The sequence below is a fragment of the Achroia grisella genome, unplaced genomic scaffold, assembly GCF_030625045.1.
Source record: "Achroia grisella isolate CSIRO2021 unplaced genomic scaffold, CSIRO_AGI_Agris_v1 utg1080, whole genome shotgun sequence".
Taxonomy (NCBI): domain Eukaryota; kingdom Metazoa; phylum Arthropoda; class Insecta; order Lepidoptera; family Pyralidae; genus Achroia; species Achroia grisella.
Window position 1 is genome coordinate 163,712 of NW_026712570.1, and position 14,127 is coordinate 177,838.

General features: G+C 34.9%; 2 protein-coding genes across 3 annotated transcripts in view; one reads left to right on the forward strand and one right to left on the reverse strand.

Moving 5' to 3' along the window:
• The window catches only part of LOC131842522 (protein prickle-like), a 583,535-nt gene that overhangs the window by 13,635 nt on the left and 555,773 nt on the right, over positions 1-14,127 (forward strand). The window lies entirely within an intron of this gene.
• Positions 1,862-13,165, reverse strand: LOC131842543 (solute carrier family 22 member 1-like). Its single transcript, XM_059191117.1, has 7 exons — positions 12,945-13,165; positions 12,279-12,477; positions 10,806-10,906; positions 7,169-7,320; positions 6,082-6,699; positions 3,126-3,307; positions 1,862-2,053 (listed from the first exon to the last, which is right to left on the reverse strand). The coding sequence occupies exons 1-7, from the start codon at positions 13,109-13,111 to the stop codon at positions 1,862-1,864; spliced, it is 1,611 nt and encodes a 536-aa protein (XP_059047100.1). The 5' UTR covers positions 13,112-13,165.

Consider the following 14,127-nt stretch of genomic DNA (forward strand, 5'->3'; position numbering starts at 1 on the left):
GTAATTTTGGTATATGTACCGTATTTATTTTATAAATTTATTTATTCTTTGTTATCATTACACAGCATAAAACAAAGTCACTGTTGCTGTCTGTCCGTCCCTATGTATACTTAAATCTTTAAAACTACACTACGAATTTTGAAGCGCTTTTTTTAACGGATAGAGTGATTTAAGAGGAAGGTTTATATATATAATACATGTACACCCGTGCAAAGCTGGGGCGAGTAGCCAGTAAACAATAATTGACTGAAATAGACCACCAAGGCGGAAATCAATTCTTTTAAAGTCCAAGAATTTAAAATAGTAAGTGCATATAAATGCCGGCTTCTTTGCTTCGTAGTGGTGGTGATGCGCCCGGCTTTGTTTGTGTTCCCCGCTCGACATGTCTCGCTAATGCAACGGCAAACGGAGCGCTCCAATAGTTATTCTCTCGTCTGTCTGTTTGTACGGTAAATCAATTACGTGTTGACACTCGTTGGACATCTAAATATTTTGTATGTACTTTTAAACGTATACTCGTGGTTTCCAAGGTTGGAAGACTACGTTTGAAATAACAGTTCCGGTACATGTTATTTTTACGGATAACCTCGGTGGTCTAGTCTTTTAGCGCATTGGTTTACTCCTGATGGTCGCGGGATCAATTCTAGTACGATGCAAATGTTTTAATTTATGATTGGCTTTTGACCGCGGCTTTGCTCGCGTTAGTTCCTCTTAGGGGAGGAATTTATCAAAATCCTTTCTTAGGAGATGCCTACCTCATAGTAGCTTTATGCATGCAAAGTCCCAGCCCGATCACAGGTACTTCACGTGGTACAGTGAAGTACTGTGCACTTTGCTTATTGTCCGCTTTGCAGATAACTGTACGTGAAACATTTGTAGTGAAATCTTAAGGTCCATGTAAGTCTAGTATATACGCTGTAATTCCGTTTAATACTCAAGCATTAGGAATGATCAAGTTTTACGACTTTCCTACATCATCGTTGTAAATTTTACGTTGTACTTAAACGCTAAGAAATTATGGTTCCTACTTAGAGCTATGAACAGTTATTTTGTGTTTCACATTATGCTATTTCCTTGAAGTCCTACGAATCATCATCTGCTTCTTCCTTATCACATTATTTGGGGTCGGCGTAATATGTTTTTCTCTTCCATTCATCTCTGTTCGCAGTCATCTCGTTATTTACTCCCTTTCTTACCATATCATCTTTCACACAGTCCATCCATCTCTTTTTCGGCCTTCCTCTGCCCTTATAACTATCCACATTCATATATAACACCTTTCTTAAGATATGATCCTCATTCCTACGCATTACATGCCCATACCACGATAGACGATTACTCTTCAACCTCTCCGACACCGGCGCCGGCGCCACTTTCATACTTCCTCTTATGTCCGTCTGTCTACGTCTTACGAAATTATTAAAAAATATGAGTAAATTCTCTTTCATGTTATATATTTTTTATTAAAATGAAGTGCAGTCTTTCTGTTGTAATTGGCTAATGAAGAAATGTGTTTTATATTATAAATTTGTATTTAAAATTTATAGTTCCTTTTGTAGATTCTTGTTTGTTACTTTTATTCTATTCTGTTACATGTCAGTAGTCTATTCTGTATATGTAACAATTTTTATTAGGAGAGAGAAAAGGTTATTCGATATATTTGGTATACCAAATATATCGAATAACCTTTTCTTTTTCTTACCTGTAAAATATAATAAAATACGTCACTTTTACTGCTTATAATTAGTTGTAATATGTAATATTATGTTATCTGTGGTTGTAATAAGAACGCAGCATATTTTATTCTAAAAGGTAACAAATATTTTCTAATATATTTAAACCAATACTGATCAAAACAATTTTATCGAGATAATTTGGTCATTTCATTCTCTTCGTTTGACTCGTTGAGCAATGTTTTCCCAATATTCTCAGCTTCATGTACGGTATTTGGTAGTTCGGTCTTGGCAGTTTCTGGTATCCACAGTGTCAACGCCCCCGACAGAAGAGATGTGACACCGAACAGAAGAGTTGGTAGCCCCGACCAATACGCTATCTGCCGAAATAAATGTGCAACAATATTAATTAATATCCATTAGAAATTTTAGTCATATTTATCATTAACTAGCTTTTGCCCGCGGCTTCGCGTTAATTTATCCCCTTAGGGATAGAATTTATCAATATCTTTTCTTAGGGGATGCCTACGTCATAGTAGCTTTATGCATGTAAAGTCTCAGCCCGATCGGTTTAAAATAGACAAAGTTTCGTGCAAACTTTCATCCCCTATTTTATCCCCTTGGTGGTAGAATTAATCAAAATCCTTTCTTAGCGGATGCCTACGTCATAATATCTACTTTCATGCCAAATTTCAGTCCGATCCGTCCAGTGGTTTGGGCTGTGCGTTGATAGATCACTATGTCAGTTATATATATTTAGATTGACTTTAATTATAGTAGACAGACAATCAAAATATGTGACTTTTTATTTTTATTCTAACAACAAACGATGACAGTGATCCATTTCTCACAATTTACCATCTACTAATCGTGAAGAGCTAGATCAATAACTTATTTAATATTTTTTTAATCATTTTAGTGGAATTTTCACATCACATTAAAATCGTTACCTCAATAACAGAATGATATTTGAAAATACAAGAAGATGTGACAAATTTTTATACAATTACAAAATACAGATTCAAAATATAAAGGCAAATTTTATATTAAAGTTAGTCAATTAAATTTTTATAATTAAGGAAAGTGAAAATGAAAAAATGACATAAAATCAGAACACACAAATAAAGAATGAATCATTAGAGAAAGAACCGGTGTTGGAATAATCGTCTATTGTGAATTTATCTTAAGGAAGGTGTTACATATGAATGTGGATGGTTATATGGGCAGAGAAAGGCCGAAAAAGAGATGGATGGACTGTGTGAAAGATGATATGATAAGAAAGGAAGTAAATAACGAGATGACTGCGAACAGAAATGAATGGAAGAGAAAAACATGTTACGTCGACCACAAATAAATGGGATAAGGAAGAAGCAGATGGTGATGATGTAATTGTAAGAAGGACGTGCACAACTGATAAGAGACTGATAATTATGAATTGCATAGAAAACTTACCATTAATGGAGTTTGTGGAGCGACTAGCGATCCAATTCTACCTACAGCCGAACATATAGAGTGCATCGAGTTCCTGGTATACGTTGGGAACAGCTCCGATGTATACATGTAGACGATATTGTACGAAAATGTTGCGAGCATTTCAAACGCCATGTACAACGTCAGACCTATCCACGCGAAACCTGGAACCAACATATATGTTATCACATTTACCTCCATGCAGAATTTCATATATCAAAAACATAAATGTGAAATGTTTAATATTATGATATATGTGATTGTTGGACAAAAGAGATGAGATCTAAATGGGTGCCAAGTTCAATGGTCTGGAAATGTATTTATAACAATATAAAATATCATTTCTTCTTATCTTAGGATAATATACTGTAGAAGGTGTTCTCATATACCAATTATTACTTTCGATTGCTAGTTACTATTAATATTAAAATAGGAACCGACAAGTAACATGTTTAGAACTTGCGAAGGCTACAGTATATTTCGTATATGAAAACTAGCCAAGTTAGACCTTAGGCTACAGTATATTATCCTAAGTTATAAGAAGAAATGATATTTTATATTGTTATAAATACATTTCATGACAGATCATTGAACTTGGCACCCATTTAGATCTCATCTCTTTTGTCGTAGAAGTCAACAATCAAGGTATATATCATAATATTAAACTCGACTATCATTTCACATTTATGTTTTTGATGGGATATCATTACTTTTTGTACATAAATTATACGAGGTACTTATTTATAACTAAATTAATACCAAATTATTTTTGATAAATTACTGTATTTTCGTATATTTACGGGGTATAATTGTCTTTTTTTGTGTTTTTTTCTATATTTTCTTGTAACTTTTAAATGTTCAAGTGCAATGCCAATTCAGTATCAGGAATTTTTGGGCAAATCGGGGCGGTATAACGTCCACAGATGGTTGTACTCTACAATAGAGCTCTCGTGACTTGGATCTAAATTGTTAAGACGTACCTACTCCATCTAAGGTTTTAACTCTGGAGAGTCCAACGTAAACCTGCCCTTTATTAAATATAGAGGAGGCTATGCTGAGAAGAGGACTGCCAAAACTAAGGCCTTGTGATTTGTGGATAGTAATAGCATATGTTAAGCAAATACGGAATTGTTCTCTGTCAACATATACATTATTTAATATCTGAAACTTCGTATTGACACGTTATAGTTCGTAAAGACGATTATGTAACAAATTGACTGTTCTCTATTGAATTCTCAAGAAAACAATTTGTTACCAATGAGTTCTCATTCTCGAGTTAACTATACATTCATACTTATAACTATACTAAAATTGTTATTAATTTTTCGTTTAAACTATTGTCTATACCATACGTATTTACTAAAATAATGTAATAATAATATAACCACAAATATATAAGTATAATTTAAGAAAGCTATAAATTTCGTAGCATAAATCTTAACCTTATAGGTTAGATATCCAGAAACAAAACATTGAGTTTTATCGCACCGCTAGCGCCGCCGCGGCGCCCTATACCGAAATGCCTATTATTTAATAATTATTTATAAAAATAATGATTTTACACTATCGATGTGCGATAAATATTGAAACAATAATTAATACCAAATCTCAGTTAATAACATAATAAATACGAAATTCGACTATACTCCTAGTTATAAGTACGAGTATATTTTAGACAGAATCTAAATTATAGCAACTAGTGTTTACCGCTCAATGCAATATTTGAAGTTTGCTAGTTATCGACACTGATGTGTCAACGTAAATTGGTAATGATCGACGTTTTCATACAATATTACTTTCCGTCCAGTACAAGATGAGATTTTTCGCCAGGGATCAATGTCAATTGGTGGCTATCGACGTTTTCATAGAATTTTAGTATTCGTCCAGTATAAGTTGAAATAGAATCAATTAAAGTGAAAAATTGTAGTAAAATGATAACAATTTACCAGTTTCAGATTTTTTCCTTTATATTCTAATTACCTATCTGCATACCAAATTTGAACTTCCTAGGTCATCTGGAAGTGGGTTATAATTTTGATCTATAGTTGATCAGTGATAAAAATGACGATTTTTGGACATTAATATCTAAATAACCGTTTGAGATATGTTTATGAAATTTGGAACACATATTTATCTTGCAAGTCTCAATATATGAACCAAATTTGACAGGTTTGTGTGAAAGAGTTTTTGAGTTATGAGGGGGTCAAAAGTGGCTCCAAATGGTTCGTGTAAATATACACACGGTGCTCCAATTGTTGTCTAGATAATTCCGTCCAATTGTTTCGGAGATCAGCGAACAGAGAGAGAAACGATAAATTTGAAAAAAATCTAAATTTCTCTTTCACTTCTAACATCTCTCAGACTCGGTTCATGGCGTTATTTTTCTATGTACAGAAATTCGACCTCTACTGTTTTATTATATAGTATAAAAAAGGTTGCTATCTTTGTCTGTCCGTCCCTATGTATGCTTAAATCTTTAAAACTACGCAACGGATTTTGAAGCGATTTTTTTATAGATAAAGTGATTCAAGAGGAAGGTTTATTTATATAATACATGTACAACCGTGTGAAGCCGGGATCTGTAGCTAGTATATAGATAATTGCATATGCATATACAATAAATTCACAATACACACATGGACCTTGTTTAAATGGTAAAGCAATATGATATATGACATACTCATAGCATTAAAACGAAAAGTGTACGTACGTCTGTCCATTTGAAATGACTAAATTAACTTTAACGAATTACTGTGCCCTACAGTTTGCTTGCTAAAAATTCATTTACTGTATGCTAACTCTTTGCAATTCATAATTCTTTAAATCTTAATTTAGTTTCGGGAATTTTGTTATATAGTAGAATTTATCTTTGATGATAACTATTTTAACATATTTGTAGCAGATCAAAAATTTACAAACATTACAATAGAAATATTACCTTTAGGAACGAAAGGTTTACAAACGCAGAAAATACCACCAACGATAAACGATGTTAACAGTGGTAATTTTCTTTTATACTTCGCTAATGCCAACCAATAGAAAATATTAGCAGGTATATCCATCAACATGAGCAGAGCGAAGTTAATGTACTTGTTGCCGTCTATAAACACAGAGCTGATCATCATTCCGTAGTTAATTAATGTAATTGTGAACCACCACACCATGCAAATAAGGAATCTTTGCAGCATTACTTTCGACCGGAAAGTTTTCAAGAGCAATTTCTTTTCTTTCAGTTCTGATCGTGTTTCCTCATCTATATACTCTAGTTTATTCAGCATCGTCTTATCTAATTTTACTTGGTTTCGTACTGCCACTTTTTCTATCAGCTTGATGGCTTCACGTCTTCTGCCTTTACTGAACAACCATCTGATGCTCTCGTCTAAGAAGAACGAGTAGGAAAGTATGAGGAGTGTCGGGGCGTATATAACCCGTAAGAAGTTGCGCCAGTAGGGCACTGCCCAGGCAATGAAGGGCATGACTATAAGCCCCCCAGTGTAACAGTTCAGTAGTATCATTTGGAACAGCACTGCTCTCTTTTTCTCCACAATTTCGATACCTGGAAATAAATGAATTTGCATTTACATTTCTGACATATTTTAAACTAGCACCGGATTTTCTCTGTTTATACAATATCTCTCCATAACGGCTTTCCTATAAAGGGTCTATATATGCTGTTGCGGACTTTTATGTAGATCTACTTAAGAGATACATTTGCATCATACATTATACTCGTGGAACTCTAATGGTTTTGATAGAGCACGCCAGAATGGCTCGAAATTGTAAGATTTCTTCCAACTTATGAGTATTTGACATTTATAAATCAACAAATTTACTATATTTTAAATTATAGCCTATGTATTATTCTGTTGTGGTTCTGTATTGTAAAGTGTCATCAAAATCCATTTTGCATGAAAGAGTCACAAACATCAATACATATAATAACATACACATACACATACAATACATACAAATAGTCACTAACTGTCGCGTTTATAATATTAATAAGTACAAACGTAGTAACTCACTGAGCATAAACATAGGTGACAGTGCATCTCCGATGGCAGCTTCCAGTCCTTCTAATGCAATATACCACCAAAACGACGTAGCAAAACTCTTTGTTAAGCCAAGTACGGCCCCCATCGTACCCGCGAATACAGCTGCAGTTTTCCTGCCGAATCTGTGGACAAGCGTATATGTAATTAATTGGTTTAAGAATTGTAGAAGCAAGGTTAGATGTCAAAATCATTCTGTCTTATCTCTGGGACTGGACAAGCTGGCAGCAACAGTCATCTTACTGTTGCTGCCAGCTTCTCTACCATGCCTTTTATGAAATTTGTATTTACTGTTGTTGTTTTTTTTTATTCGTTGTGACCCCTTTTGGGAAACACACACATTTATCACCATTATTCTGATTTTTAATAAAATAGTCGTTGTGTTCCTGCTCCAGTCGCAATGTCAGTCTTATTTTACAAAATCCTCAAGGAGATCCGCCTTCCCGGGGCAAGCAATCTGGTAATATGGACACAGGCACGTGGGAACACGGGCCATGATCACGAACAAAACATACCTACCTTGGAGAAACTAGACCCACATTATTTCATCATTAATAATTTCATCCCTTCCAGAAAAAACATTAGGTATGTAAAAATACAACAATTTCTTTCCAATTTTTTTTTTGCCGTTGCCGCAATTTGTTAGTCTTATCTTTATGGCTTGTTCATTTTTATTTTCAATTCGATTTCTATTAATAAGACCTTTAAAGTCATCAACAGTTACATTCTCAAGGTGTTAATTGGTTATTGGCTCGATTGTTCAGAGTCATTCATTTGCGTCAGACCGTTCGTTGTAACCGTGTGTAGATGCTCAGTAACCGGTACTTACGTTCAAACTTGTTACGAGTATGTCCGAGTGCTGGCCACGTCTCTACAGATTAAGTTTAACTGTTAATTGATATGACAGCTGTAACGTGACCATCAATTGGAGATATAAATGATGGCCGCTTTTGGACAAAAGCTTTCCCTTTTTCATTAATAGTCTCTGTCAAATTTCGTCGTAAGCTGTATTTTGAAGCTTTATTTTAAGAACTTGTTTAATATCTATATCTATCTAAGTGGTCTCGGACAATGCGGTTTCTGAGGAGCTTTCTCCCGCGTACACTTAGATTGTGGAATGAACTATCTGCCGAGGTTTTCTCGAGAGACTACAGCATCGGTTTTGTCAAGGGTATATTAAGGTTTCTTAAGGGTCGGCAACGCGCTGTGACAGCCCTGGTTTTTCAGGCGTCTATAGGCAGGCGAACCAATGGCACGAGTACCATTGACGGCAAGCGGCACAATATTTTGGCCACGTCGTCGATCATAAAACTGTTTGATGAAGCTGGCTCATGCTATTTTAACAATATTTCCACCTACCTATGCCTGCGAGTCATTATTTTCAGAGATGAATAACACTAAAAACTCTGTTAGAAACCGTTTGACAGATGAATCCAGTTCAGCATGCATTTTGCTAAAAGTAACATCGTACAAGCCTGACATAAATTATTTGTCATCTAACCTGCAGCAACAGAAGTCACACTAATGTTACAGTAATTTAATTTATGCGTGTAATGAAAACAATCCAAAGTGTACCTCTTTTGTTTACTTTATTTCATAGAGAGTTTTGTTAGTATTTATTATTATTATTTTACAAATAATCAGAAAGTCAAAATTATTTGATGGCACGACAATGACCCTAAACATTTTTGGTATATAGGCTATGGTAACCATTTATCATCAGATGGGCCGTATGCTAGATTTCCACAATAGTAGTGTATGTATAAAAAAAAATCTATCTACTCGTATATTTAAAAATGTTCTGCTTCTGTTAAAGGTGTAGACTTCAACATACCGTCACAAATGCAAATATTTATACATATGTTTATACTTATAAAAAAAAAGAATTTTTCTTACACGTGTTATATTTATATTACACTAGTTGTACCCGCGACTTTGTCCGCGTGGAATTTAACTTTATTTTCTAAAATAAAAGTAGCCTGAGTTACTCCTTATTACATCAGCTACCTGCGAATAAAAGTCCCGTCAAAATCGGTCCAGCCATTTCAGAGATTAGCCGGAACAAACAGACAGACAGAGAGACAGACAAAAATTGTAAAAAAAATTATTCCTGGTGTATGTACCGTATTTATATTCATATGCATGTAGTAAAAAACGATTATTTCAACATTACAAACAGACACTCCAATTTTATTTATATGTATAGATTACTGCAGTCAGTCATATTAGTATATGTACTCAATTGTTAATATTTTAACTGTGTGTGATCTGACAAAAGGTCATTAAACAGATGTTAAATATACTTTTACTTATAGATTGAATACCATACTTATTACATGTAATATATTTAATACTAGCTGTACACGCGACTTCGTCCGCGTGGAGTGCTCCGAGGAGTCTATCATCCTCCACTGGTGCTCCGCCAGCGTAAACCGTTAGCTCAGGCAGGTGCACCATTCCATTATCATCCACAAAAAAATCTGTTTACCATCAGATGGGCCGTATATATACCAACTAGCTTTTGCCCATTGCTTCGCTCGCGTTAATTTATTCCCTTAGGGGTGGAATTTATCAAAATCCTTTCTATGGGGATGCCTATGTCATAACATCTACCTGTGTTGGATTACGAATCCTTATAAATTAATACATAAAAGAGAGAGTGGACTGTATTTATTGAAAAGAAAATAATGAATGGAAAAGGAAGTAGAAATACGATTTCGACCTGGAAGAACGTCTTCCACATTCCGAACACCCCAAAGTAAGCAATGTAACACCAAACTCACTCACCTTTGCTCAGGAACGTCCCGATGTGTAGTACTGTTTAGTGGCCACGCACTCTACAGTGTATATTTTCATCAAAAACAATTATATTGTGTTAAATAATTACTTAATTATCTTGTTTTATATAGATAAAAATACGGAGCGTCCTTTTAATTCCAGTTCTTATTTTCAATTGTTTTTTTATTCTTTTTATGAAATTTAAGTGGCCACATATTTTTATATCCAGTATTACCGAGCGCCCTTTGCTCCAGTAAGCAAGCCGGTGACACAACTTGCTTAGACTAAGGAGGTTCGGAATACGGAACAACCTGCATGCTAAATCAGCCCGATCCGTCCAGTGGTTTGGGCTGTGCGTTGATAGATCACTATGTCAGTCACCTTTGAGTTATATATATTTAGATAGATGTTGGAGTATAAAAAATCTTATTTGCAACTGTAAATATTACAAATATTGCGATTATAAGGAGATGATTGAGATGGATGTCGCGTATCACTGTTGCTAGCCTACAGTACATTCTTAAAAATGAATTGCTGTTCGTTAGTCTGGCTAAAACTCGAGAACGGCTGAACCGATTTGTCTAATTTTAGTCTCGAAATATTCGGGAAAGCCCAGGGAAGATGTATACGGTGAAAAAATATGAAGAAATTTCATGGAGGATAGTAAAAACAACAATTTTATTTTCCCATACAAACTGTCAATAAGGGTGTTCAGAAATGTATTGCGTAACTGAACTTCAAAATTCCCTTCCTGAAGCGGAACGAAGTTCGCGAGGTCAGCTGAAGTAATAATTTTAATTCCTAATGTATGATGAGATGATAAGATGATTACCTGTCTGATATCTGTCCTTGTAGGAGAAGCCCCAACATATTTCCGAAGCTGTGCACAGTTCCGACCAGAGCCTGCTTCCAATCTTCACACGCCAAATTGAACTGCAACACAAAAATAATTCTCTTGTTTAATTCTCAATATAATTTAAATCTCTCACCAAACATTTCTAAAAACTGCAAACAAACTGCAGTTAATATACATTAGTTAAAATGACTTAGTAAGAGCTCTGAGTCATTTTTAACTATAGTAGTTTTTTGGAACTTACTCGCTTACTTAAAAATCCATTTACTATTACAAATATACTTATGAAGACCTACTCCGATGATCCCCCGTGCAATTCAAACGGGGACCGATGTTACGACGTCCTGAGCCGTGGTTCGAACCCCTAGCGGTGCCCTCAGACTCAGACAGACAAGTCGTATCCGTCAGGCGGGAGTTGGCCTTCACTTAAAAATAAGTCCTTAAATCTCTAGTGCCATCTGCACTCGCCCCCTATCGTTCGGAGAAGCTGTAAAGGCCAGCTGCAGCCAACAGCATTAGAGTAGTAAAAAAAAAATTATGAAAACAAAATTTATATTGAATCTACAATCGTTGGAAGTAGAGTTTTAAGAAAGAAAGAAAGAAAGAAAGAGAACGAACGAAAGAAAGAAAGAAAGAAAGAAACGGTTTTAAACCGCTTAATATCGCCTTAGGACAGAATGATGCAGTGATATGGTTATGTCCAGGATTCATTTTTAAATGTTGTTAGACTAGCTGTTCCCACGACTTCGTCCGCGTGAAATTTAAGTTTATTTTTCTGAAATATAAGTAGCCTGAAGAACTAAAAATTATTTTGTTCGTCTTAATTTATTCGTTCCATTAGGTACTGGTAAGGTTCAAACTAATACATTTACATCCTGCATCATCCCTTATTTTATCCCCATGGGGGTTGAATTTTTCGAAATCCTATTTAAGCAAACGTTTTCATCATAGCAGCTCCAATCTTTAATTTCAGTTCAATCAGTCGAAAATCTAAGAAGTTTCATACAAACTTTCATCTCCTATTTTATGCCCTTGGGGATAGAATTAATCAAAATCATTTCTTAGCGGATGCCTACGTCATAACATCTACCTGCATGCCAAATTTCAGCCCGATCCGTTCAGTGATTTGGGCTGTGCGTTGATAGATCACTATGTCAGTCAGTCACCTTTGAGTTATATACATTTAGATTTACTATTTATATTGTTTTGTATAAATAGTCTTTGATTGTCATTATTATTAGTATACTAGCTACTCGCCTCGGCTTCGCACGGGTGTACATGTATTATACATAAACCTTCCTCTAGAATCACTCCATATACTAAACAAAACCGCTTCAAAATCCGTTACGTAGTTTTAAAGATATAAGCATACATAGGAACGGACAGACAGCGACAGCGACTTTGTTTTATACTATGTAATGATATAATGATAACTATTTATTAATTATATACCTCAGCCATAAAACTGTTAGGTACTTCGTAAACCCACTCGTTGCACTGCACCACGTCGCTATTGTTGAATTCCCGGCAGTTCCTCCCTGGTATATAATGATAACATTGCTTCACACTTTCCTGATACTCCGAGGAGTTGCCCAGCCATGGTACTGAGAAGGTCGTGTCACTTGATCCTTCACATGTAGGGATTTTGCATCTATAACCATAAAAAAAAATTTCTAAGTTTTTTTATAGAATTTTGGCAAACTTCTCCATGATCACTACGGTCTCGGTGGTCTAGTGGTTTAGCACACCGTCTTACGTTATGGTCGCGGGTTCGACCCTTCCAGGGTACAAACGTTTGTATTCATGAGTATGATTGTTTGTATCGGTCTGGGTATTTTCTATGTATAATATGTATTACGAAAAAAATGTCTATATATTTGTATCAGTTGCCTAGTACCCATAACACTTTAGCTAGCTTAACTTGGGTCTAGATGGCGCTGTGTGAATTGTCCTGAGATTATTATTAATATGTATGTATTTCGGAAAAAATATATCTATGTATTTGTATCAGTTATCTAGTACCCATAACACGAGCTTTAGCCGTTTGTTGTATAATCGTTAGAACGTTTTTTGTTGTATAATCGAAGAATGACGGATAAAATAAAAGTAATCACTAACCTGTACTGCACATCTTCTACTGCAAACACATAATTCACATTGTACATGGAGTTGGTCGAGTACACCAGTGCCAGCATGCACATGGTCACCAGCTGGTACCGTCCGAAGGCCCCCAGCTGTTCCAGCACGTCATCTAGATGTACACACTGGTCCTTCATCTCGGCCATTTTAAATTTTCAAACGTTTTCAGTCTCAACACAACGAACAGTTTTACGGTCATTGCCAACCTAGAGTTAGTGAGCACTGCTCTATGTTTCCAAGTGCTACCATATTTAATATAAAATTTACAGATTGTTCACTCACAGCTGCAGAATGTCGTGTACTGAAAATGAATCGCGAACGGCATTAAAAAAAAACTATTTACAAACTCTTATTTATAACTAGCTGTACATGTGACTTCGTCCGCGTGAAATTTTATTATATTTTTCTAAAATATTTCTTTTTTCTAAAATAAATGTAGCCTAAGTTACTCCTTATTACATCAGCTACCTGCCAATAAAAGTCCCGTCAAAATCGGTCCGGCCATTTCAGAGATTAGTCGGAACAAACAGACAGACAAAAATTGTAAATACTACAAACAGGCACTCCAATTTTATTTATATTGAAATCACCGTTTTTTACTACATGCATATGAATATAAATACGGTACATATACCAATATAACATTTTTTATAACTTTTGTCTGTCTGTCTGTTTGTTCCGGCTTTTCTCTGAAATGGCTGGACTGATTTTGACGACACTTATTTGGCAGGTAGCTGATGTAATAAGGAGTAACTTAGGCTACTTTTACTTTAGAAAAAAATAGAGTTAAACTCCATGCGGACGAAGTCGTGGGAACAGCTAGTATATATATATATATAATTGTATAGATTTTAGTACATTAAATTAAAGAAAATAAAAAAAAATTACAACTCTTATTTATTCAAAAGAAACAAAAATAAAACATATATAACCTCATTCAGATGTCAAAGAGGACTTGATCAATATAACTGATTTTTAGACGTGTTTTCTTAATAACAACGTAATGTTATATGAAATAATAATCGTAAAAAAAAACTTTTTAACCGTCGAGTCTTTACCGCCACTATGTTGGATATACTGCAGCGAAGTAAATGTTTAACTGCGGTACTATATTATGTAAGTTTTATCTGTTAATTACTACTAACAGTAACTTGCGTAGCCT